The sequence below is a fragment of the Hetaerina americana genome, unplaced genomic scaffold, assembly GCF_022747635.1.
Source record: "Hetaerina americana unplaced genomic scaffold, ioHetAmer1.1.p SCAF_225, whole genome shotgun sequence".
NCBI classification, from domain to species: Eukaryota; Metazoa; Arthropoda; class Insecta; order Odonata; family Calopterygidae; genus Hetaerina; species Hetaerina americana.
The window spans coordinates 245,263-264,632 of record NW_027286792.1 but is presented as its reverse complement, the minus strand read 5'-3'; the positions used below and the strand labels follow the sequence as shown (position 1 = coordinate 264,632).

General features: G+C 39.9%; 1 protein-coding gene across 3 annotated transcripts in view; it reads right to left on the bottom strand.

Annotated features, from left to right (window-relative positions):
• LOC139689366 (TGF-beta-activated kinase 1 and MAP3K7-binding protein 3-like) overlaps positions 1 to 19,370 on the bottom strand; it is a 132,426-nt gene that overhangs the window by 71,753 nt on the left and 41,303 nt on the right. For all 3 annotated transcript variants that reach the window (XM_071586447.1, XM_071586445.1, XM_071586448.1), the window contains 2 exons: positions 6,626 to 6,812; positions 2,126 to 4,202 (listed from right to left, as the gene is read on the bottom strand). In XM_071586447.1, coding sequence (XP_071442548.1) covers positions 2,126 to 4,202; positions 6,626 to 6,727 — 2,179 coding nt within the window. In that variant the 5' untranslated portion in view covers positions 6,728 to 6,812. The remainder of the gene's footprint in view (positions 1 to 2,125; positions 4,203 to 6,625; positions 6,813 to 19,370) is intronic.

Here is a 19,370-nt window from a genome sequence, read left to right as displayed (position 1 = left end):
CTTCAATGATGAATCCCAAAGAAGTAACTTAAAGGAGAATCAAAAATCTCACAGTAAACATTACAGGAAACGGCCAAAATTTGTTTATGATCAAATAAATACAATGGTAAGGCAAAATAAAAACAGAATTTTCAGTTATAAGAATTAAATGAGTTTAAAAAATTAGCCACGTTTCCTAATGCTTACTTAACAGAAAACAGGCCCAAGAGCTTTTTGTATGCACTGCGACTGAAACGCGTCTAGGCATGTGTCCCATATGTACAAGTTTTTCTTTCAATTCCAGGAGAAATGTGGATAACTTGCCAGCTTCTGGTCCCCGTCCATTTTCCACGCCTCACACCAGATCTCTTTCTCCTTATGACCGATCTGGTCACTATGTGACATGATAGAACCGGGAGCATTTAATATAGGATATATCGACATTACGTAAACATTTGCTTGGGAGGATTCGACACATACCTTCATTGGGGCTGGATATATTTTCCGACTCGTAGAAATGGAGGATTTTGTAGACTTTCTCTAAGAACTTTCATCCTCTATTATACTACAGATACATATTTTGCAATCCTCACAGCTCTCACTCCATCCAGAGAAATCACATATAACCGATTTTCACTCTAAGTCGCTCGATAATTGGACCTTGATGCCGAAAATAACAACATATATACGTGTTTGACAATAAAGTATATCGATTATATGCTGAAACATATTTGTAGTAGTTAAGGCTCGATAGACCAAGTACGTATGTATTGCCTTGCCAGTTAAGAGTCTTCACCTAGGTATTCATTATAACAGGGACAATACTATAAATTAAAGTTGACAGCTCCCAAGTGGGACACAGGCAAATCACTTCCAGCCGTCTTTGATTTGGACGCCATTACACCTCGATAGAGACAGCACCCACCGAGGTTGGAAACTAGACGTGAACGCGCGGGGGTCAAGGGAGAGGGTACGGAGTCCCCTCTTATTCTCGTGTCATCTGAAGTCTGACAACACAGCTCGTTGCATGCTTGTTTCTGCAGGTAGCTATCGGTGAAATAGAGTCTAAATTCCACAAACTATGTACGGAAATGTATTCGCCTTTAACATGTTTAATTACACAATTTGAGGGGCTGAACTGTTTCATCTCTGAGGAGATGAAACAATGTATCAATCATTCATCTAAACTTAATCAAGAATACATGCCCAAGAGCTCCACTCTAAACCGTTTGTAAGCTGCGACTAAGCAAATTTGTTTCTACGGTATTTTTGGTGAAATTTTACTTACGACAGGCTTCACAAGGGATCCACCAAATCTGTTCATCGCCATTACACTACTTCCCAAGGGCCCCAATATCCCTAAATTAAATACGGACCTCACGCATGAAAGTAAATGAGTGACCAAGAACAAGCAAAATCTATGGACGACATATTTTGCCCGTGTCTGATTCAATTTATTCGTGAATCGATCATGTCTTTGCTTTCTCAGCAATATAAAAAATACTCCACATGAAAGATTCTCACATCACCCCCATTTTCCACACGTGTTCTACACAATAATCGCCAAATGGCAGAGTGGTCTCTCGAATTTTTCACAAAATTTCATGCCGAAGGAGCCACACGAAAGTGACAATTTTCCCGCAGCGCCCAGGAGTCCATTTGGGTGCTTCGGAAGCTAAACTTCAATTAAAACGTCCAAAGGAGAATTATAAACAATGTCAACATTTCGCGTCACATGACGACAACCGATGTTTAACTCAAATAAAACACTCACTTTTACTTCCCCAGTGCCCTATAAAATCAAGTACAAATCTGAGGGGGTCCCTCAAGACTCGATGTACATAAGCACTGTCAACGTTAAATGATTCACACTTAGGTAATCGATCATGAAAACATTATCTATTACCCAACAGAGAATTTAAGAACCCGTAGGGCTAAGTAGGGGGTAAGCTGTATCCCCATATATAAAATATAAAGTTACATTGAATTTTCTATGCAACTTGGTCCAGATTATTACTTTTGAACACACGCAATTACGTAACCGTAACTGAGAGCACCATGCCCAACCCTCTAGAGAAAATACTTCCGAATCAATGCACCATCACATACAAAGTCATTAAGCATTAATTCATTTGTTACAACTCACCTTTGCAACGAGATATATCAGAACATGATGACTGGGAATGGCCGTCGAAAGAAGATGATGTAGCATTTGCCGGCAGTCGTGGCCTATCCTTAGGGGAATTAGATGACGGTAGAGGCCCAGGAGGTGGCAATCCAGTTACGGGTGACGAAGATACAGATGCCGCAGGTCGATTTCTAACGTCCGGTTGGTGTTGAACAGCGGTGTGCCGACTACTGACCCCAGGAGCTTTGTCTTGCTCACCGGCAAAAAAGCGTATCTGGGACACATCAGGCAAGGATACGGATTCCAGAGTTTGAGGTCTTCCCGTGTTCACTGCGGAGGAAGGTCCGTATAAGGATCGAGGCCTTTCCCAATTTTCTCTCCTAGGGTCCTGGGGTGAATTCTGACTATGACCAACACTACGATTCTCGGCAGCCAGACGGTTGGGACTAAGGTCGTGGGGTTGCTTCTGCGTCACTCGGGGAGATTGACTTGAGGTTTGGTTCTTGGGATTTGACTGTTGCGATTTCCATGACGGTGTCATTGGAGCATATCCAGAGCCACTAGAAATTCCAGCATTCCCACCGATTCTTATTTGGAGCTCGGACTGGAATGATTGCTGAGGAAAACAAGAGGATGCTGATGTGTAGACACTCGAGTCTCCAACTGACGATCGTATGTCGATTGGAGGTAGGGGGTCGGATGACGGCTGCCGTAACGTTAGGTTCACCGATGTATACGACAATGGTGTCTCAATAAGCTGAGATGAAGAAGGAGAAGCAGAGGCACCGGCATAATTCGAGGGAGAGACGGGTCTGCCGGGGGAGTTTGAAGATTCCTTGGAACTACGAAATTGTCTATGCCCGGCGAAAACCGGTGCAGGCTGCAGACCTTGAGGATTCGCATGCTTGCACTTTAATGAAGGTCCAGCAGGGGATGAAGCTGTGAGTTTGACACTGCCGGAGGCAGACGTTTTCCCCTTGCCTCCCAAGTCCATTCTTCTCTCACCTTCTTCGTCAAGAAAATGAGAACCGCCTCCAGAAGTTTTTAGTCTACAATTTACGTTAAAGTGAAAATCATCAACCTCGTGCGGTAACACCAGGGGTTCTTCCCCAAAGCTATCTTCATCCTGACTTACATTTTGGTCACGTGTTCGAGAAGGTTTGAATGGCGGAGAAAGGGGACCACTACCAGCCGCTTGCTCTTTCGACGAGATATTACTAGTTCCACCCTTGGAGGGTCTACCCTCCTGGATTCGACTACGATCCCATTCCGGGTTACAGAAGGTCGTCGAGGGTGGAGGAGATGAAAGATTAATAAGGTTTACTTGTTCCGAGAGGTCGTCGAAGTTCGGCGCTTGGGAAGAGGGTGGCGGTAAAACGCCAGGCACACGAACGTCAGGGAGAGAGGAAGCAATAGGATGAGGTCGGACGTTCGCCGCCGTGCACTTAGTCGCAGCGCCACGTTTAAACTTTATAAAGTCATTATCACCTAAACCGTCGATGGCCGTTTCATTTCGATCACAAACGGGACCTTCCGAGTCAGCATCACGAATAGGCACACTACCTTCAACCGTGTTCACCATTTCTGCCTCACTATCGCCGTATTTTCCTAACAAATGCAAATCCTCTGGGTGCCGACAGCAGCACCCTCCTCCGAAGCCACGACCACAACCTTCCAGCGATAAGGGGGGGGCAAAACTAGAAGGGGCATCACGCACTTCAGAAATTTTGATGAGGTCCCTCCACTGGGTATACGTCTGATTGGCTGCCAGAGGTATGAACGTACTTGGTGCGACCCCTGTCACGGCAGATGGCATCATCGAGCTTTCACTACCAGCACCTGGATTTGGAGAAACTTTAGAGCAGCTACACTCAGTCTCCTCAGTCTCACTGGTAACACACAAGTCGTCTTCGCATCGAGAAGATTCCGTTTCACTCTCAGTTGTTGAAGTGTCGTTGGCGCCGACGGCGGCAGTTCCATCATTGACCGCGGTCGGTAACATATTCGGTACGTGAGCGGTTGGGAATTGTCTGCGAATGAAGTTCCGATTTTTCACCGTCAGTATTGCCTCACATATTTGCTTATCGTTAAAATTCTGTAAAAAAAGAAGAAAACCATTTCAGTTACATCGAGTTATGACTTTTAATCCACTGACTTTGAGAAGATATATTCCATTTGACTATTGAATGTGCAGCTGAATTCGATATGACACATCAAAAGTTATTCCTTTCATTAATATAGCACTTCTTATTTCACCAGGTTGATTTTAAAAGCGCAATGCATTCAAAGAGGTGAAAGTTTTTTATCCTAGAAAAATTCACTTCAAAAGGAAAAGATAACCCCTCTAAAAGCAACGACTACATTTAATACCACGAAACTCAAAAACGAGTACTTCTCTTCTAGGAGAGATATGCATAAAGTTTTATTGGCTAACGAACAATCGTGGTTGAGACAAATCATATAGTACATACCTACCAGATTTCACAGATCAATGACGCTTCAGAACTTTACAGACCGGCTCACGAGAGATCAAGGCCGCTGAATGTAAGCATGTATCAACCTTTTAACATTATCATTTTTGAGTTCCGCGAGAAAGCGTAAAAATGAGAGAGAGATTTTTGGGACACCGCACACACGAGTGGATATGGAAGTAGTCGGGAGGGGTATTTAAGTTAAGAAAGCTGACCGGTCCAAAGAAATAATTAAAACATCGCACTACGTTTCACTTAGTGAAGTAGCATCGGAACAAATGGTCAACCATCTTATAAAAGGATGCTTATCTTTTCTCATTCAAGATGAAGATATTCTACTCTCAATAATTTATCAGTTAACTGATTAACTCGAGGATTGGAGAATGATAAAGGTAGAAACAAGTCTTTTTATAAGGTTAAATCACCCTTATTCGGTGTGATATAGACATCTTATCAGAAAATGGCCTCATTATTTCAAGCAAAGCTCTGTTAGAACTGACGTAGCCTGAATAAAAAGCTCAGAAATTAAAATTACTTCGATTCTCACCAAACGTTAAGAAAGATAACACGAAAAGTTTTGATAAATTTTACATTAGAATATTTGATTGGTACAGAGCAAAGTTGGTTTCACGTGTGTTAATGATGCGATAGACAAAAATCTAAAACGCAAAATTTTAAGTAATATATTAACTATAGACAAGCCACTCAACATTAGGGTATAATTGGAAATGAAAAAATGGAAGAGTTCATGTAAACGCACAGAAAATGGCTGCATGTGCATAAGTTAAGGGAAGGCCAACAGGTGGGCAATTCGGGCGGGAGGACGGTGACATTTCACCAAAATATGCCATGACTCAATAAAAAGGCATTACTGCGTGGAACGAAGAATTAATGCACTCGAATTAACCATACAAGAGACTAAATAATCGCTAACAAATCTGGGACTGTTATAGTATTACACAACACTATTTCGGATAATATTGGACAACTTGAAACATAAAAAATGGCGTTGGAATAAATGAACAGCGAATCGGGAAAGAGCTTGTATGAAGACGATCTGTGAGAATGATCCCTGTAAAATATTTACTAAATAAAAAATAGAGAGGCTTGAGAAAAAGAAGGCACACTGGGTGTCAGACAGGTTCTAAAAGCACAGCTTTCCTAATAACACTTGTCAAAAATTATATATAAGCCACAGCTACACGTAATAGGAGCATAGAAAGTTGGATTTTACATAATGCGTAAACCAATATTTCGTGTTCTGCCTTTGAAAAATTAGAAAAATTTCACTGCCCGGGAAATTTACAAACAGATATGCACGCTTCATCAAAAATATTCAGAAACAGAACACCGACCAAACGAGAAAATCCCACTCACTTCTGTAGGGATGGTCTACAGTTAGAATGAATAGAGACCCTTGGTCGGGATGAACACGCCGCCAACCAAGACATTACGGGGCCCCGATTTGAACAGAGATTTATCTATTGGATGTAACTCGGTGAACTAATGCCCTTCATAGTAACTTATTGGCAATATTGTACAAAATCCGAACAAATCTATTCCAAACTTTTAATAAAAACAAAACTAGCTACCTTACCTATAATTTCCTCTCAAATAGTAAAGTAACTCGGATCCTATCGAACATATGTTTCTATTGGGAACATGCATTCTGGAGGGGGAAAATGAATTGGATAACTTAAATTTACTGTCAAGCGAACATCCAGGTGAGCCGAGTTCATCTGTATCCCTCACGGTTGATATTTGATGCCAGTGTGAAAGAGCTCATTCAAGAGCATTCGAGAATATTGCGGCAACATCACCTACCACGAATAACGTATTCTAGTTTACAACTTTTCTCCATATCCAGAGCAGCTCTGCCGTTATGCAGTACGTCTCCCATCCCGCGCGTGTATTTAACAGGGACAAGCAAAATTAAACAGAAAAACCACACAAGCAATAAATAATGAAAACATTAGGAGGACCACGTCTGAGTTTGCGGCATTGTCAATTCTTAATATTACCAATCCAATCACCGAGTTTCATTTACCTGTCTAATACACTCGCTGATTACTCTGTCAGGAACGGCTGGAAATCTCTGCTTCATCTCGTGAAACAGATGCATGATGAAGAAATTTGAGCGGTCAGCCATGTTTGTCAATCGTCATTGTTGAATTAATGAGGATTTTGCCAGACATTTTCTATCTTTCTTTGGCAGTCGATCAGGAAAATTCCATCTGTTAATGAAAAGAAAAAAGGTACAATTAGAAGAAGTACACAACCTCTATCAGTCAAAAAGTAAAATTCATTCCTCAATTTCCAATTCCATTGCCATAAATAATTCTTTAAACGCGTTCAAAAACATTTTCGAAAAGTCAAATTTTATCGGTACTCAAACATTGTAATTACGAAACCTTAGAAGAATGAACAGAGGTTGCTTAACTATGGACTGAAATTTGCAGAAAAATAAAATGATAGTTTCATTCAATCATTATAATATAGTCCTTAACAGCACTTCTCAGATACTGGTATTTGCCTAGTCTTCGAAAGCAGTGTTAGCGGGAGTTTTAAACTTAGGTAAACATTCATACGTTGCATCAATTAATAATGACTAAGCGACGCGTGATACATTTATGGTTCATATTATAACCTTAGCCCCGATTCGGAGACTTCAAGATGAGTTTAAAAATCCAACTTCCAATTAAATGAGAAGCATTTAAATCACCAATCAACGCAAAAAATCTGATGCAACTTTAACTACAAGGATTGGAAATTAATTTCAAAGCCACACTCAACAACAACAGATCCAGCATGCAATAAGTCTACTACTGCCACACGCGCGTCATACGTGCAAATATTTAGAGCTTCTTAGCGTTTTATTTCTACTTCCGGCTAATTTTAATATATGTATATATCTTTTAAGGCAAATGGTCCGTGTGGCTTCAAAAACGAACTGGATGTGAAAGCAAAAATGTATTCTCATATTTATGAAAGAATAAATCAATGATGAAACTTTACCATTGCAAAGAATTGAAAGAGCCAATACAAGTACACTATTTGCCAATTTGCTTCCAATTTAATCAATATCACACAGCAATAATATTTTAATTTTATTCTGACCTCAATATTGAATTCAAAGCGTAAATTTTTATTCAAAAAGGCAAACGTTTTTCAAAGCGTTTTGCCTTCATAATACACGTATATCTGGAAATAGACATAATTAGTGCCTTTAATAACACAGTGAAAATTAATTATTCACATACTCATGGGAAAGATTTTGAATTTTAGCTATAACGCATTTAATTCACAGAGAAGAGCCTACACTTTATCTAATTTGACTGCTGCATGGAACCCAGCACATATTTTGCCTTTTTAAAAAGGGAAACCGTTTTAAAAAATTTATTTTCCCCAATATACTCTTCGTAAATGCCTACTCTTAATTAAATAAATAATTTTATTGGCTTTCCCTACATTAAAATAAACCCTATATTTGGATTTAAACTATCTAATTTTATTGCCTTTCCCTACATTAACATAAACCCTATACTGGGATTTAAACTATCTTTAGGCACTGGAATGCCGGTCATCGCAATATCATCTGGGGCATCGTACCCGTGAATCAAAAATACCTGTATATCTATCCTCTGTACTGCTAAGGATTTCTAGAACTCCTGTAAGAGTTGAGTGTCTTGAAATACATACACACAATATTATTTATATCTCATCCCATTTTTCATACATTATATTATACAGAGTACACATGCACATATACTGATTGTGCCCACTGCCTAACTATCACATAACCTCCTGAGTTTTTAAGGTTTTGCAGAGAATATCACGTTTTCCCGGGCGCTGAACAATTCCAAACAAGTTTAGGTTAGGGCAAATAGTGGTCATGTGCACCTGTAATTTATGTCTTCAGTAGCCGAAAACGACAAGAAACGATTGTTAGTCCCGCAATATCCGTCGGATAACATAACATCCTTTTGTATGCTGGAAGTACCTATACGTGAATATCGTATGTTCTTGACTTATGAGTTCATAAGACTACTTTCAGAATGTGTACCTTACTTTGCCAACTTGCCCAGGCATTAAAATATATAACTGTTCGGAAACGCAAAACCTCCAAGCGTTCGCTTGCACTTACACTGAGTAATTGATTAACTTGGATAACGAAGAATCCCAAACCGCCATTTGCGTTTTTTAACAATACCAGAAATACGCTAAAAGTCATTTGGTTTCCTCTACCAAGGTGAAAATGTACGGTTACTATGCTGCTTTAATTGACAAATTCACGCACACACAAATGTATAATACAAATACAATATTCCCCTTGCTTTCAATTTTCAAGTTCTTATGTTATGGAGTACATGCCAGACCACGCTGACGGAAAGCGAGCAGCAGAAGGAAAGACTCTCCTCTCGGCGCAGCTCTACAGAGGGGTGTGCTCAGTCCGTGTCCGTCATTTCCAACGAAAATAGGCCGATGCAATCATAGGAGCGCATACCCACGCGAAAACCACTCTCATTCCTTTTCCTGGACTGCAGTTTCATTAGCTCTCAATTAAAACCATTGGATATGCCTTCACATGCCCAGGTATCACCTTAAGCATTAATTCTATCACATCCTCCTACTCTATTTGCCCCTCCACGGCCTCTCTCTCGCCTTCGAGTCAGGGAAATGGCGATTTATTTTTAGTAACCCCAGTTCTGCCACATTGTGGCCCATCCCTTCGTAAGGACGGAGGGCGAGGCCAGGTAAGTGTAGCAAGCGAGTGTGTGGCCAACCAATATGAGTCTTCCAAGGGCGAGTCACTCTTCTTTTTGCCAATGTTTGAGTGAAGACCGCATGCACGGCTACGCGTATTAGTGAATGTTCATTGAAATGCAGCGACAAGAGCAGATTTGCGATAGCACGACTCAACTCGGAAAGCCCGTCATTGCACAACGACTGCTACGACACAAACACGTTCATCGTGGTGGTATGATTAAAAAATATTTGCAAAGAATACCAGAAATTATCGCAGCTTTATAAATATTACGTTCCGAAGAAACATCTAAGTCTTCCTTCAGTCGTACAAATAGAATGACTGGAGAATATTGTTCAAGTAAGTAAGTTCACAAAGAGTAAAAAACATTACTTTAAGAAAACTATGCAGCACTTTCCATTAGCGGTGCGTTGTAGCTCTTTCAATTAGATGAAAAATTAATGGATTACAGAAATATTTATATACATTAATTGTTCGCAATTTAATTTTATAACATGACTATAAGTAACCTGTTCCATTAATTTCAACAGTTAAAAGGAGCATTAACATTCGTTGATTAATTTTTTTCTTCGTACCCTCCGGCCGCCTTGGCACACGTAAATTACAACATAGGCGACACAAAGCGATACCAGCTATAGAAATACAAAAAAAATAAAATGCACACTAAGGCATTTGGGCTGTTCCTGGAAAATATATTTGAAAAGAAATACAAGTAGTAGTAGTATTTAGGGGAGGCGACCGACAGCTGAGGTCATTTGCGCCATAGGGGATGGACAGCAAAGGAGGAAGGGTGGAGAGAAACCCGGCGTCGGTATTAGCCTACTCTTTACGAAAGGCGCTAAGGGGTCCACGGCTTAATGTCCCATCCGACGGACGGCGTACTCACTCAAAGTGCCCTCCACAAAGCACCTCAAGTAGGGATCGAGATAGCTCTGAAAAATATTCAACACCGCCGGGATTAAGAAATACAAATGCGGAGATATAATTCTGTGATCAATCATAGTAATGAAAGCAGGAAGTTCGCGCTTCGGAAAGTCCCGTTTAAGTTTACGATATACTTAGTTCTTGCATAAAGCGGGATAGAATACTTCTACCAGAAGAATAAGAATAAGTCGCTACCAGAACGGTTTCGCGCCCATCTTAACGAAAGAACGTATTTTTTTTAGTTTCCCTTGAAGTGGCCAGCAGTAATGACTTTTGTATATTAGTAACTCAACTTGCTACTATGGCAAATTTGGTCTGAAATTAACAGTAAATGACCGAGTCGCAGCGGTAGTTGGGCTATATTCAACGGAGATAAAGCCAACATGCCAACACGATGAACCAAGCCCATTCCGCGTAACGCGATCAAAACTTGCGCTGAGCTCCTAAATATAGTATAGCTCGATAACAAAGCGTGTATTTTAATTTCCCTTTAATTCTGGAAACATGATCCTGTTGGGCCAAGTTAAAAGTCCTCAAATAACGGCAATTGAAACAAAATATTAAAAATTACATAAACTGTAACATAAAAATCGATGAATAAATATAAATGTTATTAGAAAGCTGTCAATGAACGAAATACAAGAAAGTGCAAGTTGACATGTAGCTTGGGGAAACGGAATCCTTTGCTTAAGAGATCTTTCGCTTAAGGTTTAATTTAACAAATTCAGCCGCAACTTCGGGCCATTTTTGCTAACTTAAATTAGTTCATTTTCATTTTTAGGCGAGCACATTTAATTTGTTTGCTAAGTATGTTCTGTATGTCTAAAAATATAGGTATCAAAGACAGTAGAACGAATGTGATCAATTATTAAAGTTATATTTGCGCGGTCCTTCCAGTGCCTTAAGCTTTGCACTCTAATGATAACCCCAGAACACAAGGGCATCTCATTAAAAATAATCATATAACCTAACCTCTTGCTTCTTGATAATGCGTCCAAATAAGGGCCTGGGCACTGGTTGCCCACACTCACTGGCCTTATGTACAATATAATGTGAGCCTATCGACATTATTTCTTTGATAAAAACTACTTGGGTGAGGATAAGTCGAACACAAAAGACTCATTCATCGGCACAGAAAGCAGGCTGGATTATAGCACGATATACGCGTACAAGCCCTATACGCCGACTAGGAGATGGAAAATGAAACTAAATTACGACTAATATGCAGAGAGAGAACAATAGTAAGGTTTTCTCTACGAAACAAAATCAATTCTTAAACTTTTCGACGAATATTCACAATAACCCTACGTTCAACAAGAATCTAATATAGCCATCGGGCCACCTACCGAATTTAACAGTTTGAAAAATCGATTAGGTGCAAGCGCAGTATCGACTTGTCTTCACAGCCATGTTAATAATGCAATATTTTGGTTAAACAGCAGCCCGAGAGGAGCGTTCCAATATCCACACGCTAAATGGTTTCAAAATGATCATCTGGGTGGGCTTCGAAAGCAGCTGCTAGCACTAGATGATAAAAGGCTTACAATGGCACCATTCCTCATGCGACATGTGACACACGCAAGGAAAACGAACAACACGTTGGTGGATGGTTAACAGTTGAGGGGAAAAGAGTCCACGGTAAGAGCGGTATAGCATATATCGCGCCTTGGGTTCCAATTCTTTACATCTCATTCCGAAAACCCCAAGACAGAAAGCCGAAAGCCTTGGGTAAGTCGTTAGTCGCAGGAGACAGGTGTACGAAGGTGGATGGTGGAAGGGCGGGGGAAGGAATTCGAGTTTGGCCTAATGCCGTGCCATCAGCTGGATAGCGACCGTTGGATTCCCCATTCTCCCGAGGTAATACTATTAGCGTTCACTAGTTTGCGCAAGGCCTCTGGCCCACTGACGGCATTCCGGAACCATCACATGTATAAGTGGAGTACGAAATTTGCAATTGGATGAAATTCTTACAGCATCAACCAGTAGAATTATGAGCCGGTCTCACGCCTTCTTCCCATTGCAATCGTTGAGGCTCGTCTTCGAACGCCGATGAATGAAGCACGGGGATGTGAGAGAAACGCTCGGAGCTGCCGATATCGGTAACACGAGGCGACCACCATAAATACCGATGAGTTTAATGCCTCCAATAGAGCGTGTAACATTTCCGTTGAAAAACCAACGATTACGACCACCTTTAAAATCCAGATTAATAGAATTTGAGGAAAATTACGAAATGCGACATCAACTTCAAAAATAGTATTATTTTCAAGGCCGAAAACGAATGCAGGAATCATACCTACTTTTCAAATCGCCAAAACCATTTGAGTGGAAATAAATGATGCCGATTCAAATAAATATTTTTTACCCGAGTTATTATTGCTTACAATACATCAAACAATTATGAAATAAATTGCTTCGGAAAATATGAAGCTATGTGAGATTTTATTACTCGTAAAATATATTCAGTTAAGAGCTTGTATGGCTTTTGAATCATTGAATACTCGAGTCGTGGTTTTCTTTACATAAGGAGTCCAAATATTAACACTTCCAGTCAATAGAACAAATAAAACGTAAATTCTAACATTGATACCCCGCCAGAGACAAAGGAAAGCATTCCAATCAACATGATGCATTTTTCATGGTTAATGAAACACAAGAGTATTATATTTTTCTCCGAGGCTTACATCCCGATATTGTTCCGATGCTCAAACTGCACCCACGCTAATTACTGGCTTCTGATGTCAACAGCTACTTTCCAACATTTAATTATTTACTTAGATTCTTAAAATAGAAACTTGGCACTAGAAGCGTAATAGCTCACTTGTTTAACGATCATAAACGCCTACTCTGGCCGAACATTATTTGAAACGGCTATAATGACTACTTGACTGAGTGGGCGGACGAAGCCACTTCGTTACGTGATGCACCCACTTGAGTCTTACAAACCAACACTAAAGAGATACGGTTCGACGGTTTGACCTTCTGCGCACTTAGCGAGGAAAATCGCCACTCTTCGATTGTGAAGCACATCATTTGATGCCACAATATTTACTACATTTCATTAAAATTTGTAATTTTCACTTAAGTTTTGGAGACTGACTTACACTAAAAAATGTTCATTTATTTTGGAGCTGTATATGATTAGTTGAAACAATCGAAATTCTCACCGGTTTTCCTGCTTTCGGGAGACTTGTGGACCAAAAATCGACGCAAAGAGCAATTAGGGCAAAAACTGACTTTATACCGCACATGCAAAGAAAAAAATAAATACCAACCATCAATATTCGTTCGCTCAAAAACGTTTTAACTATTCCAGGCTGACTTACACCATCGCACGGATATTCAATCCACATCAGGCTACTCTTTATCCCTTGAAAAATTAGGAGCGAGTACCACCTAGGGGTGTGTAACCTTTTAAACAGTATATGTGGAAATTTCGATGTTAATGGATTGATGTATCTTGATACGAGTGAGTGAGCATCATGATCGTAAGCGAGCAATCTCCTGATTTCAGTCGTTCTTTTAACTCTCTCATCTTACACTCGCGGTGTATGCTAAGGGGTAACGCCATAATGTTCATACTCCATTGACGTTCATAATTAAAAAACAGTATCAATCCAATCAACTCAAAGGTTGGTTTGATAGGCGAGGACAGAATTCATCTTGTACTTAATCCTTTAGGGCGTGTGGCATTCACGCCTCGAAGTATTAGAGGCGGCCAGTTTCTTTTCCTGGGCCGACTAATGTTTCCCAGATCACCCTGGTCGGGTGAAGCTGAAGGTGCCCTGATGTTTCAAACAACATTGAATCAAGATCCTCCGGTCAGCAGTCCAGCGCTCTACTCACTGGACTACCATGGCCCGAATGATAATTAAATCTGGACAAATATAAATAGTTTAAGTTATCAACTTCTAAAGTCGCCTTCCAACAAAACCATCATCCAATAAAATATGCATATGTGCCACGCTGTTCTTCCACATGAAAAGAAGCGTTCTTCTAACTTTCCAAGAGTACACAATAGTTTTCTCAAAAATCAGGAAATTTAACCAGGAGGGGGAAGAGGGAAAATCAATTTTCTAAGCCGCGTGCCACTTTTTTGGAAAATGGTGAATATAAACCCGTAATTAAGTTGAGCAGCAATTATTAATAGCCGACTGCAATCTAGTGCTTACCATTCACCATGGTAAAAAGCCTTTCTTTTTAAAAGGATTTCAATTTTCTCACACGTGATGATTTTTTCCTCAAAATGGTAACCAACCTTCCTGGCGACTATCTTTAGCCGGGTAAAATGCTCGAAGGGGCCCAGGACGCCGGGGTGCGAGTAGTGTCCCTCCACGTAAGAGAGGTGGGGGTCAGAAAGGTTGAAATGGCTTGTAAATGACAACACACGCGTCACGTGACCCGTGAACGATAGCCAGAGGGAATAGGTGACTCTGCATTAAACGCGTCCATCAGGATTCTAGCGCGAAGACAGTGCAACTACATATCCATACAAACATGTGTATTTTTATTTTATACAGAAATATCATCATAAAAATACAACAAAAGCATTTTACTTTTAATATTATCCAAATAAATTCTTTAAAAGAAAAATTTCTTATCTCGCGAGTCGAGGAAGAACTGAAAATAATACAAGAAATGAAGCGATGTAAAATAAGAATTCAGCATCTAAAATCCCCAACGGATTTGCAGAGATATTACGGCGACAGAACTGATATGGTGAAATTTAACGGTGACTAGACACACACTCTCCGTCCTCCATCTGAATATTTCATTACAATTAATCCCGATCCAGTCTGCGACCTTGTATACCACAAACAGCTTGAAAATGAGTACAGTAATCTATCTAACGTAGTTCCCGCGAACAATTATACAGTTGAAAACTTCAAGCGCATTTCAAGTGGATATAGGAACTTTTCATTCGTTGGGTATGGAGTGAAATATTGCCCATTGTTGTATTCTCCGAGAAAACTGATCTCCCACTTGAGCCAAAGGTCTCGATATGAAGAATATGACACCGATTGATTCGCTATTTTACTAAGAATGTTGGGCGAAAAGTTACGCAAAAGAGCTTCGGAAACAATTTGTAAACTTTTGTTTGAGCTGAAGAGAGTCAATAAGGAAGATCGGCTCCAACAAAAGTAAACTACCGTAGTGACAGTTGCAATTCATTCTCTTCCGGTTAATAGTACGGTAAATTGCTTAACTGACAACAATATGATGACTCAAAAGTCATAACGAACTTATCCTTATTAACTGATATTCTATGTATTTCAAAAGAGATAATTTAGCAACTTCATCTCAATAAATCACTATAATTAAACCCAACGTGATGCCGACATTGTACGTCGAAACAACGTGATTTAGCCACCGCCGCGAGCCGTCATTTGGACTTCCCATACTATTTACGTCGCGTAAAATTTACCGGCGATAGCGAAACCCGATAGTACAAATACTACAAACTACCTCTCATTGATAAATCAACCAAATGAGCGGGTTACGGCATCAACAGTACGAACCTTCTTCACAAACAATTATCTTTAATATACAGATGGTATAATTTCTCAGCTGTGTTGGATGCACACATACATACATCGTAGGGGAAGTCTTTGAAGAACTCTTTTACTTTGGGGAATCAACATGAGTGAAATCCGCGGGTAAGCAAATAAAAAAATGGGATTTATTGGACATATTGTTGGCAGGAGTGACTACAAGGTCAAGGAGCGTTGTTACCAAGCTCTTGTAAGGCCTCATTGAGAATATGCATGTACTGCATGGGAACTGACTTAAAAATGCCTCATTGAATTAAGTCCTCCTTAAGAAGGTATAAAAATTCGCACGTTATTTGATGGTTTTTAACGAATATTTTTCCCTTTTCCCTCCTCTCCCATATCCTCTCTTATCACTCAATCTTCCAACCCGGTGCTTGCACCCCTTGCCACACACCTTTTTGGTGGATCGTGTGGTATTTATGTCGATGTCGACCAACCTTCACTTCCACTGCAAACACCGCTTATCACATTTCCGCCTCGCATTTCCGGTTCAGTCATTGACCAGCTCTCGAATGATGAGTAGAAACCGGTATGCAGGTGAACTTTTAAGGCCAGTATACTTATCTGAAGCAGTACTGAAATCCAGTTGCTAAAACGGGCCAAAAATAACACACCACAAGAGTTGAGTTGAATTCCGTTTTCCCTTCTGAAAACTAAAATTATCAAGATACTTATTATTCTACCGGTTACTGAATTCACTCATTCGGGATTCAAATCATAGTGATGCCTATGTATGCACCATACTTAACCAAGCAGCGTGAATTTCTGAGTAACAGATCTTCCTGGGAAACCTCATACGGGAAAAGGAAAGGAAAAGTCCTTTCCCCACCACCACGTGTGAATTAAACACACCGTAATGGATGATGGATGGCAATGGTAAGCTAGTATGGTCCTAACTCTTACCCAATCGCTAATGCATTGCTATGGAACTACATACATCCACTAAAGTTCTAGAGAATAATAGTGTTATCCTTACAAAAATTGCTTACACTCGATTTGAGGGCCCAAGACGTACGTTAATGAAGTGAGAAAGCTGGGGAATTCAAAGAACAACAGCGAGTATCTTGAAACTGAGAAAATGAATTCAATAATTCCTCCAATGAGGAGGACGCCGAAAAAACGAAGCTTTTTTTAAGCTACGATGATGAAGTGGGCGTCCACTTCGATCTTCAAGATGACCACTGCAACGCGAGAGAAACGTAGAACCAAAACGTGTGCGCTTAGGTCATTAATGTACGTTATGAATAGAAGAGACCCTATTACACTTCCCTGGGGGACGCCCGAAGTTACATCTCTATCCGTTGACTACAACCCATCGATGACTACTATTTGTTTGCGATTTGACAAGAAGTCTATAATCCAATTAACAATTTTCTCATTGATACCATAGCATTTAAATTGGTGTAATAATTGATTGTGTGGGACTGCGTGCGTTAATCCAAGGCTTTTTTGAAATCTAGGACTACTGCATCGATTTGTGGGTTGTTTTCTCCCGATCTAAGTATATCGTGTATCAAAAGACCTAATTGTGCTTCGCAAGATCTGCTCATCCTAAATCCGTACCGGTTTTGGCTTAGTATTTTCCTACTATCAAGAAATCTCATAATGTCGTTGACAATAATGTGTTCTAATATTTTACAAGAGATCAATGCTAAGGAAATGGGTCGGTAATTGGTTGGTTTATCCCTATCGCCGCCTTTATCGATGGGAATTGGTTAGCTTGCAGTCGCGAGGTATTGAGCCTTCTTCTATCGATTATAGAAAAACACTTTCTAAAAACGGGGAAACATCTTTAGATAATTCCTTCATTATTCTAGCAGGTATGTCTTCCGGACATGGTGCATTCCTGGCTTTGATGCTACGGAGCTGATGTTTTATTCCTTTCTCGGTAAGTGTCATGTCGCTCATGTGTTCCCCAGGTGGGTGTGCAGTTTCGTTTGGTGGGTTTTTATCTTTATTGTAGACGCTCTGGATAATCTTGTATAAATATTTGCTTTTTTCACGCTGTCTACCATAGGTTCACCGTTTTCCGTCTTCGATAATGTACAGTTCGATGTATACCCTGTATTCCTCTAGCGTTTGACCAGAATGACTTTGGATTCTCCTCAAGATATTCGCATAGCATTTAATACTTGAAGGAGTATTTTAGCATGATATTTTTTGTTTTGCCATTAAATTCTTTCAGTTTGTGTTAGGATGTATTCATATAAACTACGCCACCACTTTTTAAACTTTTTTAAACCTGATTGTAACTTTCTTCGCTTCTTAATGCCCATCTGACTTCGTCTTCCTTAGTCGACTTAATGCCTATCCGTTGTACCATATAGAGTATGTTCCTTACTGACACATTTAGGTTTGGATGTATTGTACGTCTTCATTCCTTCGCGATAATATTTAAGAAATATTTCCAAGTGCTCTCGGATTCGGTTGTCAGGGTTTTTGTCTTGAACTCTGGTAATTCTTTTTTACGTATGCTCGTACCCTGCTAACATTTGCCTTTTTTAATAAATATATTTCACGCTTTTCTTTTTGTTTATTTTCACTAACTTATATTTTAATTCTAAAAGAAAGGATTTATGGTCAGTGATTTCGTCCATTATTTTAATGTTGGTAATGATTTCGGGCGTAGAGGTCGCGAAGATATCAGGTATGCTATGGCCTCGTGCTAGTGATTTAAAAATTTGTTCTGAAGAGTGTTTCATGAATATATGTATGAGTTCTAGGCATGAATATCTTTTTTTGGCAGATTTTTATACGCAGTAAAAGTCCCAATCAATTGACGCTAGATTAATAACGCCAGCGATTATAATTATAATGTTGCTATGTTTGCTGCTGAAGGTAGATATTTGGTTGCCGAGCTTATGTAAAACATCTGTATCGGAATTTGGGGTCTGTAAAATGAGCACACGAATAGGCTTCGATTATTGTACCCCTATGTGTAGCACCAAATATTCATAACGTTGGCTATCGAGGTGTGAATTCAAAGCAATACATACTCCCTCTTCCAGTCTATTAGGCCTTTCCTTTCTGTAAATCGTTATACCGTTTGGAAAAACCTCACTGTTTACTATATCTTCGGTGAGCCAACTCTCCGTTTCAACAATGCCCAACTTTGTACAAACAAAACAGGTTCAATATCCGATCTTTTGCTTCTAATGCTATGACCATTTGATTTTAGAATTTTTATTTGGTCTCTAACCTTTCGTTTGAGGGTTTTCTGGATGCTCACCAAACTGTATCGCGAAAATTCATTGTTAACATTGGCACTAGTTTTATATTCACTCACATGACACACTTTTTCGAGGCACCAATTGTATTGCCTCTACGTGGGTTACCTGTGGTTATAACGCAATTGTTTATTTATTATTTTTGGGATCTGAGAGTCATAGCCTGATCTGAAGTGACAAAATGTTCTAGATCTTCCTATTCTCCAGAATGACCGGCGCTCGTTCGTAACAACTATGTTAAACCCAAGAAACGTGTTCGTTTATCCTACGAGCTACCAACTGCGTTGCCTTGGCAGCATAATGGACCAAGGAGCTATAAAGGGG